Below are 16,494 nucleotides of genomic sequence, written 5' to 3'. Positions count from 1 at the left end.
GTTTGAATGACATGACAACCCCCGGTGCATTGGCTGCAGCTCACCATGGCTTAAACATCCCAGGGTTGGCTGTTTCAGTTGTGTGAACTAGCTCATTGTGTTATTTCCTATTCATTGTTCCAGTGCCATCATGACATTGTCTTTCTAATCAAAGGAGAACAAATTATATTATTCACTGCTCATAGTAGGATTCTTTATATGTTCAGAAATCGTAGTTGCCCCAGATTTATTTTTCTGTCCCACAACATGGGCAACCAAAATTAGGTATGCTAGTTTAATTGAAGCCTCACTAGTGTCTTGCATGATGGTATTAAGAGCTCTTTGTGGCTTACAGGTATCCTATGATTTTTGTCATTTCACATTGCATGGAATCCCATTAATTTCTTCCACTGACTGAACTGCTTCCATCCAAGGAATGGGGAGAGGGTGATACCCCCTGCAGCTTCCCATGCAACCTCAAAATCTGCACCAGAGGGTTGGGGGACCGTCTGAAGCAAATTGGGGGAGGGGCCTGCATGGCAGGGAGAGGAGGAGAAAGTCCCATCATGGAAACTTACTTCAGCTTACACAATTTAGAATGTCACCCATCGCTATCTAGCTAGTAATGCATCCCATTATGTTTGAATCTGACTCTTTGCAGTTCTTTTACTCCAGTTCATGAAGTCATCCTAGATGTCCCGCATAACAATGCCCCCATCTTTGTGTTATCTGTAGGGTTTACCAACACACTCCTCTTCTACCCAAGCTAACAAATGGAAAAATTAAATTATTTTCACCAAGACCTATCTCTGAATAGTAGCTGCTTGCTCTACTTTGAAAGTTTGCACTAGTTTGTTATCCATCATAGAATCCCTGTGCTAATATCCATGTTCTCCAGTTTGTAGTAAATTCACATATAGTGCTGTATCAGATATCTAAATCTAAGCACAGTGGGTGGAATGCATTTCTTTAATTACCCAGCAGCAGAAGGCTACAGGCACATACCCAAAGCAGTGACTGGTGCAAGCTTTCCAGCCAGGGTTCTTCTCTCTAGTCCCATGCTGAATTTTCTCCACTGAGGCTGCTCCCTGTTGGGAATACAGCAGAACAAGCAACACTGGGGCTGGTGCCAGCTGCAAGGTGCTTGGAGCCTGCAAAGAGTCAGATTGCCCCAGTCTGTTTATATTTTATTTACCATTCCAGTTTTTAAAAGGGTTCTTCCTTTTACGGGCCTGAGCTGACATGGAGGATATAGTTTCCAGAGCTTGCACAACAGTGGTAATAAGACCAGTAAGACAGGCCATGTTAAAATGATAGAGGGTATTTCTTGTAGACTTTGAAACAACCCATGAAAACCCATGGTTCTTGGTACATATGTAACAACAACCCATGGTTTTAACAACCCATGGTTTCAACAACTCAAAGTTCACAACAACAAACCATGGGTTAAATAAACTATGGGTTAGCATTATGAGCAAACCAGGTCATAGAGCTGATATCCAATCTGACTTATGGAAAAAAAACCCTTGCTGGCCTCTAATGATCAGCTAAGCCTAGAACAATACAGCTCTAGACATATGATGCTTACACCCTATCTCAAGGTCTCCACCCAGAATGGTTGTAAAGTGATTAATAGCACAGTCCTACACATACCTACTCAGAATTAAGTCCCACAGAACTAAATGGTGCTTACTCCCAGGCAAGAGGGTATTGGATTGCAGCTTAAAAGAATGTAAGAGAACTTTTATTTTTAAAACTTCTGAGTGGTATATAGTTTGCTGTCCTGCATTTAGGATATGCTCTCTTGAGTGATGCAGGATGTTAGGGATATTGCCTAGAATGTAGTTGTCAAGAACTCCATTTCCTTTTTCTGCCCTAGCAGCTTGAAGTTTCCATTTTGCAAGGCTGAAGCTGCACATAGTGGTAAACCATCTGCATGCATGTTATCTCAAGATGGCTCTGGTCCCAAGGTCAGAACACACCTAGTTAATTGGACTGAATGATCTTAGCTGCATTCCTGTGGAAACTCTCCCCCCACCCCCTTGGGAAAAGGGTTCCAGCCTGCCAGTGATTGGCTAACAGGGATCACCGTAGAGTTGGCAGGGGCTTGAGCATATAATCAAGGGGTGTTACAGCTGGCCATTGTCTTTGCTTTGCCTTTGCTGTGGACTCCCAAATATTTCTGTGTAGCTCTGTCCTAGTTAAAGATCTGTGTCTTGGTAGGCAGGTTTAGGTAGCTTTGCTGTTTTTTTCTTGAAGTATTGTTTCCAAATGTTCTCTGATTCTTGTGTTCCTTTCATTCCCCTTTCCTAATAAACTTACTGCCTCTTATAGCTGGTTGTCTGTGTGCTTCATTCTAAATTGCCTCGGTACTAAATCCAAAGTCTACCTCTTGGTTAATGCTACTGTTTAAGGTTTCAGTCCTTAGAAACAGGGTGTTAGTTTGGCCCCCTGTTTCATAAGCCTTAGGGGTGTCCTGTAAGGTCTGAGAATCTCCTGGCTCAGGCTGAGTTGGATGTAAGGGGTGCTGGCAGCCTACCTTGCTGGATTGGTGCTTGAGCAACCTTTTGTCCCTGCCTACACTGCTGGGAGGTCAGGCAACCCCTTTCCTCTCTCCTCCTTGTCATTGTACATCAGCTAAGAGTGAATCCTAGAATATATCCAACACTCTCATTCAGCAGAGGGGAGACTGGTAGCAATCAGCCAAAACTGCAAACTTTTTTTTTTTTATGGAAGCATGTCTGCCATTACTGATCTTCTCATTGAGAAACCATTGATAAGCTTCCAAGTAACCCCAGGATTTTCTGAAAGACGGTTTGAAAACAATAAGCATGGTTCATCTGGAATGCATCAATGTAGTAATACGCCCCTGCAGGGATGCTGTTTTTAGCTGTGATGTTGTGTTTGTTTCAGAGAGACTGGCAACAAATGTACAAAGTCCTGAGGTTGTTCACATGACACGACAACCCAGAGTGGGTTATTTAACCCATGGTGAGGCTACAGAATGTGCGGGGCACGTGCTGCCACCATTTCGAATATGCAACCCGTGCTTGGGGATTGTTATGTCATGCAAACTGTAAGAATTTTTTGTCCTTTGGTTTTTTCACTTAGCATAGAGATATTATGAGGGGTATGTATATTAGGGGGGCGCAGCTTTTGGGGTGCAGGGGAGTTTAAGGCTGTGAGAACCTATTAGCACGGCACGCTGAAGGGAGCTTAAGGGATAGTACTCATAAGTGGAGGTAACGCTGTAAGGTTTAAGGGGCAAGTAGGGAATCACAGATCCCATGTATGAGATCTTATTAGAAGCAATACGTATGTTGATATGGGATGTTTTATTGCTCTTTGAATTGTGTGAGACCTTATATGTATGTATCTTGGAAATGCACAAAGATAAATAAATGCAGATGCTGCAGTTTCAGATGTGCCCTTGTCCAGAATAGCTGATGTTATCATTTTAGACCGCCATGTGTCTAGACAGGACCAAACAATAAGATCTGTTAACCGCAGAAAAGAAGAACTTGGGCCCATTTTGGAGTTAACACCTTACGTCGAGAGAGGTGATTTTGGGGACAAAAGGTTGGACTTTCTGGGAACAGGACGATCTAAAAGACTATGTGGACCAATGGATTTTAGAATTTCAGAATATGTATTAAGAAGGAGGTCACTAATTTTGAAAATGCTTTTAAGCCTGAGCATTGTCAAGGGCTCCTTGGCGACCTCTTTCAGTCTAATCCAGTAGCCAAGTCCAGACACAGACAAAGGGATTCTTTTCAAAGCTTTATTCCTCTTTTTCAACTTAACAACTCTGCTGTTAGCAACTAGCTATGAGCAGCAGAGTACCTATGCCCTAAGTTGGAACAGTTGGTCCCCGTTTGAAGGAGAATCACTGGCAGACCCTGAACTTATGGGCTAGGGAGAGTCCCTCCCCTTTTCCCTTGGATCCTCTGGGTGCAACCGTTGTTTGCACGCCAACCGGGCACTACGCCTCCTTTCCGCGCCCTCCATTTGGCGCCGCTCCCTGCATCAACGTTGCGCGTCCAGCAAGTCTTCTTCCCGCGCTCTCTCACTCCCGGGACTATCTATGCCAGGAATGCCGGTGGGAGGAATCTCTGCCACCTGTTGGCCCTGGGAAGGATGAGCGCGCTCCTCTCCCAGGAGCGGCTGCTCTTCCTCAGAATCAGAACTGCTCTGGGATTCTATGGGCTCAGTGTCCACCCTGACAAGCATAAAGGGCCTAGATGTGTCCTCCTCCTGGTTCAGGGCCTCGAGAGGGTCCTGTATTCTGAGAAGGTTACCTTTGCCAGTGAAGGAGGATGTCCTTTGCTGGTAAAGTATGGTGTGAATGATTGGCAAATTTGTAAGTATGGCTTTGTTGGCTGAGTTGCATGAGTGTTAAACTTTCTTTATCTTTAATAAATGCATTTAGCTTACAGTTTGTCATTGTTTTAATCCTTATTTGTAGAATTTAAGTGAATTTGAGTGAGTGTGAGCATTCTAGCTTGAGTCCTTAAGGGAACCTCAGCTACATCAGGGCCAAGCTGAGGTTGTTTAAAGTAAGTGTGCCTAGGTATCTAATGCCAAGGACCCTGAAATTTTAGCCTCCAGGTTTTCTCCTTACAGAGCCTGGTGAGCATAGGTTATACGAGGGTTAAACAACCCTCACATAAGCCATGGTCTGTTGTTTAACCCTCGCATAGCCCACGCACTCCAGGTTCCCATGACAGAACAACCTCTGAGCAGGGGCTGCATATACAACCTGGTGACTACAGGTGTTGTGACTTCTTGTGGGTCATTTATCATCTGAACCCGGTCATAATGTTCCCTGTGAGGACTCCCCTCAGCTGAAATAAATTAAGTTCTCTTACAATAGGTCTCACAAGAGGACGTTTCTTCTTCCTCCTTATGCACTGCTTTTGAGCTCTTGTGGTGCCACTGACTTTGTCATCCTCGTCTTCCTTTAGTGATAATGTTAACTGGGAAGGTGTGTGGGGCACCCAGATGTTGTAATGAACTACGTTGCTAACTGATTGATAGGATCATAAATAAATCACAGTAATTTTTAAACACCTTTTCCAGTATGATCACATAACTAGCTAAATGCCTGTCACAAAGACAGGCAGATGGGTTAGCCGAGGGGAGTTCAAGCATTGAACAGCCAGGGCTGGCATCAGTACATGACATTCCTGGGCAGCTGCCAGGGTCCCGGCAGGCTAATGCCTACCCTGAGCCTCTCTAAAACTTTTTTTTTTTTTTAATCTGGGACTCTGAGCAGCACCAGATGGCTGGATCTAGCACATACACACCCTTTTAATTTCCTAGTGTTGCTCTGGGGCATTGTGCAAAATTCTGAAGGGTGACTCGTCATAGCTGCCCAGCACAAAGGAGGAGGGAAACAAACGATCCAGGGATTGAGAAAGCAAACCATGGTTTGTTCAATCATCTGCCAGAAAAACCTTGGGTAGGGCAACTAGCCATGGATTAACTGTGGGTTAATTAAACCATGGGTTAATGTTATGTGTGAACAAGGTCAGTGAAAGAAGTGTAGAGATTCCCCTTGGAGTTCTGGGAAAGAATGTAGATAACAAAGAAGCCTGTTATTTTTGTTTCTGTTTAAATGTAATCAAATAGGATGTGGTTCTTTATCATTTTCAGAAATTACCTGAAGTTGTAAATAAGCTTGTATGTTCAGTGTGACATTCTTTGCCTAGTTTGAGGAGAGAATCGCAGTTATGTGAACTGACGAGCAACAAGAGTTCCATCCTTACAATCTGTAGTGTTGTTTCATTAGTTTTCCACTGTCCCTTAATGAGCACTAAAGGTTTAGATGAGTTTGTCTTTGACTGCCCACAGGGGGAGATGTGATGAACCTCCCTTGTAATTTCTGTTTTATTTTATATTATTATTCTATTGCTTTCCTGCTCATGTCCTGCTGTGCTGTCACTGTTATATGATGCACATGATACTTGTGTAGCATATAAGAGGACTGCTTACATGGACCAACAATAGCTTATGTTTAGACTTCTCAAGCAGCATCCATTTAAACTGTATTTGAGATGTGTATTGGGATGGATTTGGGGGAATATTCATGGCATTGGAGGCCAATAAAGGGTGGCAAATTAGTTTGAAATACATCTCTGAATCAGGGACGTTAGGGAAAAGTTTAGGGTTTGGTCATTTAAGCTGGATCCAAACCAGCAGGCAGGCAATATCTTGTTTTGAATCTGTGTAGATCAGTTTGGTAAAATACCAGTTTAATATTCCAATCCAAACACCTATCCTTATAGTGCTTCCCTTGTTCCTTAAGCCTTTCAGCATTCCCTCTTTTGTCTCTTTAAAGGAGCAGTGTTAAATCTCTTTTATACTGAATTCAATTTTGGAGAAGTCCTCTGAGGCCGCATTTCAGTGGTGGGCAGGGCCAAAAGCAAAGTGGATGGGGCCAAAAGCAAAAGGGACAGGGCTGAAATACCAAAAATGCCAGCATATTTTAGCTTAAAGCTCTTACTGCCAGTAACTCAGCCTTTGGAGAGGCATTTCAGCCTTTTAGAATGGAGAAGAAATTGTGCAAAGCTGGGGAAACCACCAAACAATAGGTGATCAGGCTGGGTAGGGGAAGCGAGAACTACCTTATGTGGATAACGGGACATGGCCATCTGGGGAACCCCGGAGGGTTGGATTGGGACTTGAGGCAGGCCGGATTTGGCTTCTGGGCCTGAGATTCATCGCTCATGTTTTGAAGTTAAACTCGATTACTTCTTTCCAGATCTTTGTTGAACACATTATGCATGTAGCTCATTATAGCAAGCGATTCCATGCTATTGCTAACCAAGCATTCTGTGTTTTCACTTCATTCAGGGCGCTGTTGAGAACGGATAGATGAATTTGCTTTAATGAGCTTCTGCCACGCATTAAAAACGTGGTTGTTCAGGCAGGCATTTGGGGTGGGTTAGGGTATTTTTAGAAATATGATGTTTTAAAGTAGAATTTTACTGTTTTAAAACTGTTGTATTGTTCTACATTGCCCAGAGTGGCCAGGTGGCTGGCCGGATGGGCAATTAAGAAATACAATCAATCAATCAATCAATCAATTTCGGTTTCTCTAAGTTTCTCATTTTTCCAGTCTTATGTTTTGTTCTATTTCCTCATGACTTTGCTTTTTAAAAATGAACATTTGTACACATTTTTATGCACATTTCTCCTAATATAAGAATTTTTGTATGCAATTGAGCATGATATATGCAATTTTGCAAGCAGTTTCTTTTAAAATGTTACATTTTTGTGCATTTTCACCCATATATGCATTTTTATGCACGTTTCCATAATATATACAATTTTCTGCACATTTTTTTTAATTGGGAAAGTGCATTGCAACATTTGGAAAAGTGCAAATACCAAAGGATATATGTGTTCTGGTTCATGTATCAGTTTGGGAAGTGTGAATTAGGTTGGTTCACATTAAAATGTGAACCAAACAGATTCATTCCCCATGCCTGCTATCTTAGAGCCATACAGTATTCAGCAGAGCCATGATTTTTAGCCTTTCCTAGTTATCTGTTCTGCTCACTAGGAAAAACAGTGAAGCTAGAGTGGACGAGGAGTAATTGAAAACCATTGTGGCAGAATGGATTGAACGCCTGATTTGGGCTTATGGGACCCTACTGTGCTCATATCCTACAGAGAGTTTTTTTCCCATGTTATGATGCTTGTTTATAGGAGTGCCATGGTAAGCCTGTCTCACATGACAATATTGTGATGAGTGAAGGAATTATTCCTGGATCTGGCTACCTCCAAGTCAGATGTAGGAACTCTACATGTCTGTGAATGGCCTATATAAATTAAAATAAGGAAAGGTTACAATAACACAATAACAGCTTCCTTAACCAAGTTTCCTCTCTCTCTCTCTCTCTCTCTCTCTCTCTCTCTTTTAAATAGTTATATTGCAAACCAACGGAAGTTGGAAAGCATAAATGAAATAGATGTTGGACTGTACATTGGATTAAGAAATTTGTGAGTATGTTTTAAATTATTTGTATGTATTATTTTAAACCATGTGTCGTTGCCCATTATTGCATAAGCTCTGTAATGGCATACATAGAGTTCCTGCATAGGTGGGCATCCTTATTTATTTTAATGAAAGGGACCGCTCCGCAGACGAGTACCTGTATGGAGGTGCCCTCTCCATGACAATGAATGGGGAATTCTGCCCTTGCAGACAGGAGAGTTCCAGCTGCACGTTGAAGCTCTCACAGGCACAATAGATGGCTGAATTTTGGGGCAATAGTGTTTAATACTTACAGTACTATATGTATTAGATGTTCTGTGGTTCTTGAATCAAGACTTGTTATCATGAAACCCCATGAACTACATTCCAGCATTAAAAATGGATGAATGATTGAAGCTTGCTGCATCATTTGACAATTTGAACTTGTGCTTGCTTATTTTCACAGAACCGTGGTGGATTCAGGTTTGAAGTTTGTCTCACGCCAGGCTTTCCTGAAAAATACCAACTTGCAGTATGTGTAAGTGAAAATCCACATTATGGCTTCAGAACATCCAGAGTTTTATGTCACACTTCATTTCCTTATTTGCTATCCATATGGGGAAATGTGAAGGGATGCTACTTAAAAATAACAAGTGGGAGCCTGCAACAAAATGTTGCAGTATATTCCCAGTACTACAAAGTTCCTGATCAGGGCTCCAGGCATCCTGAAACTTGAACTTTCCAGCACTGTTCGTAGCTCACAAGTGTATGTGTGTGTAGGTAGAGAAAGATTTCAGGAGAAGGAAAGGCATGTACCTTATCCTCCTGTAACCTTTCCTTGCTGTGTTAAAGGACTCTGGTTCAGGGATTCTTGAACATGTTTATCATTAAGTAGCAGAGGGGAGAGGGTTTCTGGAAAAGGGAAAGGATATCCTTTCCCTCCACCTCCCTGTGGAGGTGAATGTTTTTTTTTTTAACCTAATGGTTATCAATGGCTACTAGTCATGATGGCTAAATATTGCCTCCAGTATCAGAGGAAATAAGCCTTTCAATACCAGTTGCTAGGGAACATGAGTGAGAGGGCACTGGGGCATGAGTCCAGCTTGTGGGCTTCCCATGAGCATCTGGTTGGGCATCTAATTGGCCATTGTGAGCACAGAATGCTGGACTAGAATAACCTCTGGTATGATCCAACACATCTCTTCTTATGTACATATCACCTGACTTTAAATCCCCGATTTACTATAAGCTGCTAAGGTCTCAGGCCAGTCCACACTAGGGATGCTGGAGAAATTCTAGACGGACTAAGAAATTCTAGATTTCTAAGAATCCATCCTGCAGAATCCATGGCGGAGCAACACCCTCTGGCTGCGAAGAGGGAAGAGTCTGTGGACTTTCGGATGTTTTTTTTTCACTTTTCCAAAATTTACGCATATTTATTCGAAGGAAAATATGCAAGTTTCTGCTGAGGAAAAGTTGAATGGAATGGGGGACAGTATGCTAAATGTTACGTACTAAGGTAAATTATGTAAATTGTTACGAAACCTCTTACGTAATTATTTGCGGATTTTTCCACATGACGGGAAAAAAATTTTCATCCATCTGTGAGCAGACAATAGAACAAAAGGCGCCCAACAATCCACAAAATACAGACAGGGTGGATTTTACACAGTTCGTATGTCCCTAGTCCACATGCTCCCATTTTCCTTTTTTGCTGGACTGTCCCATTTGATATTAGAAGGAATTCTAACTGGTAAATGTTGGAATAATTCTGGTTGCGTGTTGGAAGTGCGTTTTAAATAAAGAAGTGATTCGCTGATTTTGCTTTTAGTTTTTTAAATAAGTCCCATTGTCAGATATGGCAATGGCCTCTTGTCGAGGGTGGAAGTGGAGAGTGCAAAAGCTGGTTTGAAACTCAACATTAAAAAAACTAAAATCATGGCATCTGGCCCCATCACTTCCTGGCATATAGAAGGGGAAGAAATGGAAGCAATGACAGATTTTATTTTCTTGGGCTCCAAGATCACCGCAGACGGTGACTGTAGCCATGAAATTAAAAGACGCTTGCTCCTTGGAAGGAAAGCTATGGCAAACCTAGACAGCATAGTAAGAAGCAGAGACATCACCTTGCCGACAAAGGTCTGCATAATCAAAGCTATGGTTTTCCCAGTAGTAATGTATGGCTGTGAGAGCTGGACTATAAGGAAGGCTGAGTGCCCAAGAATTGATGCTTTCGAACTGTGGTGCTGGAGAAGACTGTTACGAGTCCCCTGGACTGCAAGGAGGTCAAATCAGTCATTTCTAAAGGAACTCAACCCTGAGTGCTCATTGGAAGGACAGATACTGAAGCTGAAGCTCAAATATTGTGGCCACCAAATGCGAAGAGAAAACTCCCTGGAAAAGACCCTGATGCTGGGAAGGATTGAAGGCAAAAGGAGAAGGGGATGGCAGAGGATGAGATGGCTAGATAGCATCACCAATGCAATGAATATGAACTTGAGCGGGAGAGAGTGGAGGACAGGAAGGTCTGGCATGCTATGGTCCATGGGGTCATGAAGAGTCGGACATGACTTAACGACTGAACAACAACAACAACAAAGAGCTTAGAGCAGTGAATTTCGGACTCGGAATCTTAGGGAAGAAAATTTTCAGGTAGAAATGGCCTGTTGAGTGCCGCTTCACAAACTAATTTATGTTTACCCATTAAAATGTCGGGTATGTATGCGACAGATATGTAGCAACTGATTCGACTCTAGTTGTGCTTTAAAAAAGCATGTATGTATGACCAGCTGTACCATAGAGTGGATGGGCATAACCATTTAAATCCACATTCAAATGTGTACCATGTTGAAAGCAATATATTGCAGACAGACGACGACCCTTGGATGCACGTGATGAAGTAGTAAGAGTTTTGGACTAGGACTAGGAAGAACCAGGTTCTAGTCCCCACTCAGCTATGAAGCTCGCTGGATGCCTTTGGGCCAGTCACTGACACTCAGCCTAACGTACCTCACAGGATTGTTGTGAGGATAAAATGGAAAGGAGGAGGATCATGTACACTGACTTGGGCTCCTTGGAGGAAAGGCGGGATAGAAATGCAGCAAACAAACAAACAAATAAATGTACATTCTAATGTACATTTGGACATGTATGGGACAATATATTATGCAAATACATGTTCCCTGGTATCCTCTTTGCAATCACATAAATGTGTGAAGAGGCCCCAAGTTTTCATAGAAAGTGGTACATCGATTAGCAGCACATGTTGTGGCATCTTGGTTTGTATCTTTGACATTTGTATCATATAAATCCTGTTCAGGCATTGGCCTGAATGCGTGAGAGCTTAAACTGGGTGTGTGTATGGGGGGTGGGATGGCTGTCCACGATGTCCCCGTGCATGCCAGCTCCTGTCCCATCAATCCCTGATCTTGCTCTGTTGAGTGACAAGGTCTGGAGCGAACACAATTCAAACACCCCTTCGCACCTCCTGGTTCAATACGGGGAGATCGGGGGCATAGGGGGCAGAACCTTTTCCTGCTACCCAGTTTAAGCCCTCATGTATTCAGGTGAATGACTGTCTCCTTACAATTCCATTCTAATGCAAAGTAAGATAAGGAAAATACTGTAAAAACTAGGACTCATTAACTTTGTTGGCAAAAATCCTACTTTCATTGGGAGCAATATTTGTTTTCTTCCCCCAGTGAAGTCTACATCATCATAGTGACAGCATGCATTTATACATTCTCTGTTTCTTCTCTTATAATAATTTGTGCACATTTAAGGCTTGGAAACTTGTTTTGTTTTGCAGACATTTTAATGAAGATTGATAGAACTGAATGAACTTTCCAACTAAGAAAACTATTTTGGCTTTAATTGGCTCACAGGAGGAGCCTTTCAACTCCATTTAAAATCCCTCTTAAAAATAAGCTGATTTCCTACAGTGTAAATCATGTAAAAATACTAACAATAACAGTGAGCACTTACAGCAACTAAAGAACCTTTAAATATGCATGTATCTAAAATATATTTGGCAGTCACTTTTTTATCCCTGCTCCTAGATGAAATTTGTGTAGCCAGAATGTTTTCTCTCAGCTGATATATGATGATCAGAATCAGTAATAGTGTAAACTGCTTTAAAAAGCTGTTTAGCTTTCTAAATTTTTATCTTTGCTGTTTTAAATCTGTATTTTAAACTCTTGCACTGCTGCTAGGTTTTATTGTGGTTGTATTGTTATATTGTGGTTTTAATGTTCTATATATTTTAAATTGTTTTATTGTGTGTTGTTTGGTTTTAATTTTTGTGAACCGCCCAGAGAGCTTCGGCTATTGGGCGGTATAGAAATAAATAAATAAACAAACAAACAAACAAAGGAATTTAAACATTGCAGTATATATTGCTTAAATGAAACCAATAGCATCAAAGATTGCTTGTGCTATCAGAGGGAAAAGCTGGATTCAACCCATTATATCCAAGCTCAGATGATCAGGGGGAGGGGAGAAGCCATCATGCAGTATGGGTTGTAGGATGGGTATGAAGGCCCCCACACACACCGCACACCGGGTTCGCATGATACGCCAACCCATGCTGCAGCGCGGGTAATTATGTAAACAACATGTAGGGGCAGAGGAAGAAGCCACGATGGCTTCCTTTCCCCCTGTGATCATCCGAACATCCTTTGAATGGTTTACACAAAACTTCAGTGCATGTAGATGTATACACACTTCTAAAAAACCCCAATGTCTATGTAATAATGGGGGTGTTATCAAATGGCCCAAAGTAGTGCTAGAAAAAGTGTCACAAGAGCTGTTCGTTGAGTGCTCCTCAGCAGTCTCCTGCTTTTTTGTTGACTGCTCCTCAGTTTTTGAATTGTGGCTTGTCATTAGGTATGAACCCTGCACTATGGTTTAGCTATGGGTTGTTAACCACGAACAACCCAGAGTTCATAACCCAACAGCAAACCATGAGTTCTCTTCCTGGATTGTTTGTTGTTAATAACCCGTAGTTAAACCATAGTGCGGGATTCGCATGTGACAACAGCCCACAATTCAACAACAGCCTATATTCAACCCATACTCTGTATTGTTACGTGAGAACCAGGCCGTTATGTGCAAACCTGGACAAACTGTCATTAGAGTTAACTATGGTTTCATAAAAGAAGCCAACAAGACTATGTTTGATAATCCTGTCATGTTTCAGTAAACTATAGTTAATGTTACCACAGTTCATGGTCTGGACATACTGAACTGGTTCACACAACAGGGCTGGGTCTTCGTGAGTTATTTCATCATGACATGAGTGCCAGGTGTGTGAAACTGCCATTTTGAATACACAGTTCCCCGGGGGGTTGCGCCATGTCATGCGAACACAGCCATTGTGGTTTATTGGTTAAACAAGCCTTGCATAACTCTTAATTAGGTTATATGAGGATTGTTTAACCCTTGAATAACCCACAGTGGCTGGGTTCGCATGACATGGTGCAACCCCTAATTGGGGTTTGCATATTCAAAATGGCAGTCACATGCACCTGGCACATGCCATGGCTCATCATGGGTTAAATAACATATGATAACCTGGTGCGTCATGCGAACTGGCCCACTGAATAACTATGGTTACTTGAAAATGGATGCAGAATCTCTTCCTCGCAGCGATGCTGAAGAGCAGCGGGGGAGCAGATGATAGTTTAGCATTACATGTAAACCAGGTCTTGTTGGGTCAATCCGAGACTTTTTGCTTCCTTATGTGGATTGAAATCCCTCCTCTTGTGTCCTCATGTGTATTGAATAGCATAACAATAGCATGCCAAATAAACAATCAAGAGATGACTATGGTATTGTTTTCTCATTTTCATGTTTAATGACTCTAACTTCCTTACTTCCTCTCTGTGGAGTGCTGTAGCCGCCAGTCCTATATAGTGCCTCCCTTGGCTGAACCAGAAGAACACTTAACTGGGATGGAGGGGGTGGGGATGCAGCAGTGGTGAATTGAGGCAGCTGCCATGCTTGCTCTCAGCCCTAGATAAGGGGCTGGGTTTCGGAGAAAGGGAGTTTGGACCAAATAGAGAAGGAAGTCACCACAGGAGCCACTACAGCAGCTACCAAGGTCCCCTAGCCCTGAGCTCTGCTGTGGTATGGAGCCCAACAGCCTGCTTGAAGGGAGCATAATTCCCATGGAAAAAACAAAGTGTGTTTTTTCTCCACAAACCTTTATATTTTGCCCATTTTATCTCCCCTTCAGTGAAGGTGTGTCCCACAGTATAGGTGACCATGTGAACACAGTCTAGAGGAAAAATGCCTCTGATCTTCAGTCTAGTTGAAGGCATTGAAGTTCATTACAGTATGAAGCAGTAATTGCTTAATTGACATGAAAGGCCTAATGACTGTATTTTACCATTTTTCCTGTGATCTTTCATGTGAGCACACATTGCACATGCAGTTTGAAAAGGATATTTAAAAGGCTTATGATGAAGGTTTTTGGCTTATGGTCAGGGTTTGGGTAAGTACAGCCTTCGATGAAGGATCAAAGAAGATACGATGAGCATGTATTTTGCTTATGAATAAATTGAGCATGTAGTCAACATCTGAGAACATATTTGGAGTAAAATTTAATCCACCATTTTCCCATTACATGAATAGACCTGTTCTAAGGTGCGCATTGTGGTTAATGTTTACCTTTGTGTTGAGTCTAGTCAACAAGTTAGAGTAAATCTATATCAGTTTTGTAGGTCATCATCTATATCACCCAGCAAAAATGTGAAAGAAAACAACTTTACCAGGGCCTAGATTGCAAGAGTTCTTTTAATCAAGTCATCTTCATTTTTAATAATGATATTCTGTTTATTTACAGTAACTTCTCCAGAAATAAGCTTTCAAGTTTGTCCAGAAAGTCTTTCCGCCACCTGAACTTGACTGACCTGTAAGTAATAGCATTTTTAAGGGTTGTTGTTGTGACCAGTGGCAGTATTTCAGAATTTAGAATACAGCAAGAGAACATTTATGGTTGGTTTTTAGAAAAGGTACAGTTTGTTTTACAACAATGTATATTTTTTAAAGGTACTGTCCACAGTCTAGAGAACCACACAAACAAGGGCTTCATGTAGCAGGTACTCCAGGAGTCAAGCCATTTGTGTCTACTGGCTAGCCACCTGGATGAACCTCCACTGAATGTCTTGTCTCCGTGCTCTCACAAGTCATCACCAGGAGTGTTCAGTGACAGCGTAGGGAAAAACAAATGGTTTCATGGGATTAATAGATGAGGTGAGCACAGTACACATGAAAAGCTCACTATGTGTAACAGGTATTACGTGGAAGCAGTTTAAAGAGGATTCCACGTGACAGCTTTTATTCTGGTCTTTGAGACTTGATTCATACCTTTATCTCACTTGTCTTTCTGGTGTGTGACACAACCATTTAGAAGGCATAGTTGGCACAATTGGTTTGGTTATCTATTTGATGCATTGTTTCATCTATGAGGACTGAATTTGTACAGTAAGAGAGGTTTTTGTGTTTTGATTCAACTACAGTTGATAGGATGTCTGGATGATTTTTTAAAAATGAATTTGTGTTTGATTTTATTTTCTGCTGTTTCTTAGATAAACATGTCTGAATTCATATTTTACCTGAACTCCTTCGCTGTAATGCCAACAAATGTCTTTTAAAAATATTTATTTTTATATATTTTAAATAATCTTCCTCATTAGGTAAGCACTATTTATTCATGTCTTTGGAAGATCCCAAAGAGATCCTAACTTCATTTGGGTTCCATGGATGTGCAGGATTAGGGATATGATAGACAAGGATAAAGATACTAGGCAAGTGACAAGTACCTTCATATTGGACCTGAAGCTGGCTTGCTGAAACTAACTACAATTACATATCTGGATGGCAAGGCAAACTGCAGTTAACTAGTCGTGGAAGCAAAAGCTTCTGAACTCCTTCTCCCTGGCCATGTGGGAGGAGGAGGGGGAAGGGGGAGTACGTGAGCACAAGGCTTGCTGCAGCTCATGCATGTCATGCTAAACCATGGTTTAGCATGACATCTGGACACGCATAGTATATGAAAAATAAACACTATACATCAAAGAAAAGAAAATAATATTCAGGCATATTTGTTTTGGTGATTATGATAAATTAATATTTCTAATATAGTTCAAGAAACAGCATTCATTTGAATATTTTTGGTAATGTGGTAGTCATTGAGCAGCTGAATGGTGAAGTTCGTTAGCTGATTCCTTTTTTGATAAACCCATTACACTGGAATGGTTTGAAATTTGAAGAAAGAAAATTTTAAAAATATATCTGCCCTTTTCTTGAAAAGTCAGATCTCAGATAGCCGGCTCAGGTCGATTCAGCCTTCCATCCTTCCGAGGTTGGTAAAATGAGTACCGAGCTTGCTGGGGGAAAGGTAGTCATGACTGGGGAAGGCAATGGCAAACCACCCCACTATAGTCTGCCATGAAAATGCCAGTGTAAGCGGTGCCCCTCTAAGGGTCAGTAATGACTCGGTGCTTACACAGGAGGAACGTTTCCTTGAAAAC

General features: G+C 41.7%; 1 protein-coding gene across 1 annotated transcript in view; it reads left to right on the top strand.

Moving 5' to 3' along the window:
- NTRK2 (neurotrophic receptor tyrosine kinase 2) overlaps positions 1-16,494 on the top strand; it is a 252,017-nt gene that overhangs the window by 41,129 nt on the left and 194,394 nt on the right. Inside the window, exons 3-5 of the mRNA XM_084834187.1 lie at positions 7,912-7,986; positions 8,427-8,498; positions 14,805-14,873. Coding sequence (XP_084690313.1) covers positions 7,912-7,986; positions 8,427-8,498; positions 14,805-14,873 — 216 coding nt within the window. The remainder of the gene's footprint in view (positions 1-7,911; positions 7,987-8,426; positions 8,499-14,804; positions 14,874-16,494) is intronic.

This window comes from Heloderma suspectum, chromosome 2 (assembly GCF_057233095.1).
Source record: "Heloderma suspectum isolate Gila_16-S chromosome 2, 16-S_ref, whole genome shotgun sequence".
Lineage (NCBI taxonomy): Eukaryota > Metazoa > Chordata > Lepidosauria > Squamata > Helodermatidae > Heloderma > Heloderma suspectum.
Note: the sequence above shows the minus strand (reverse complement) of the source record. Positions and strands in the feature narration are given on the sequence as shown.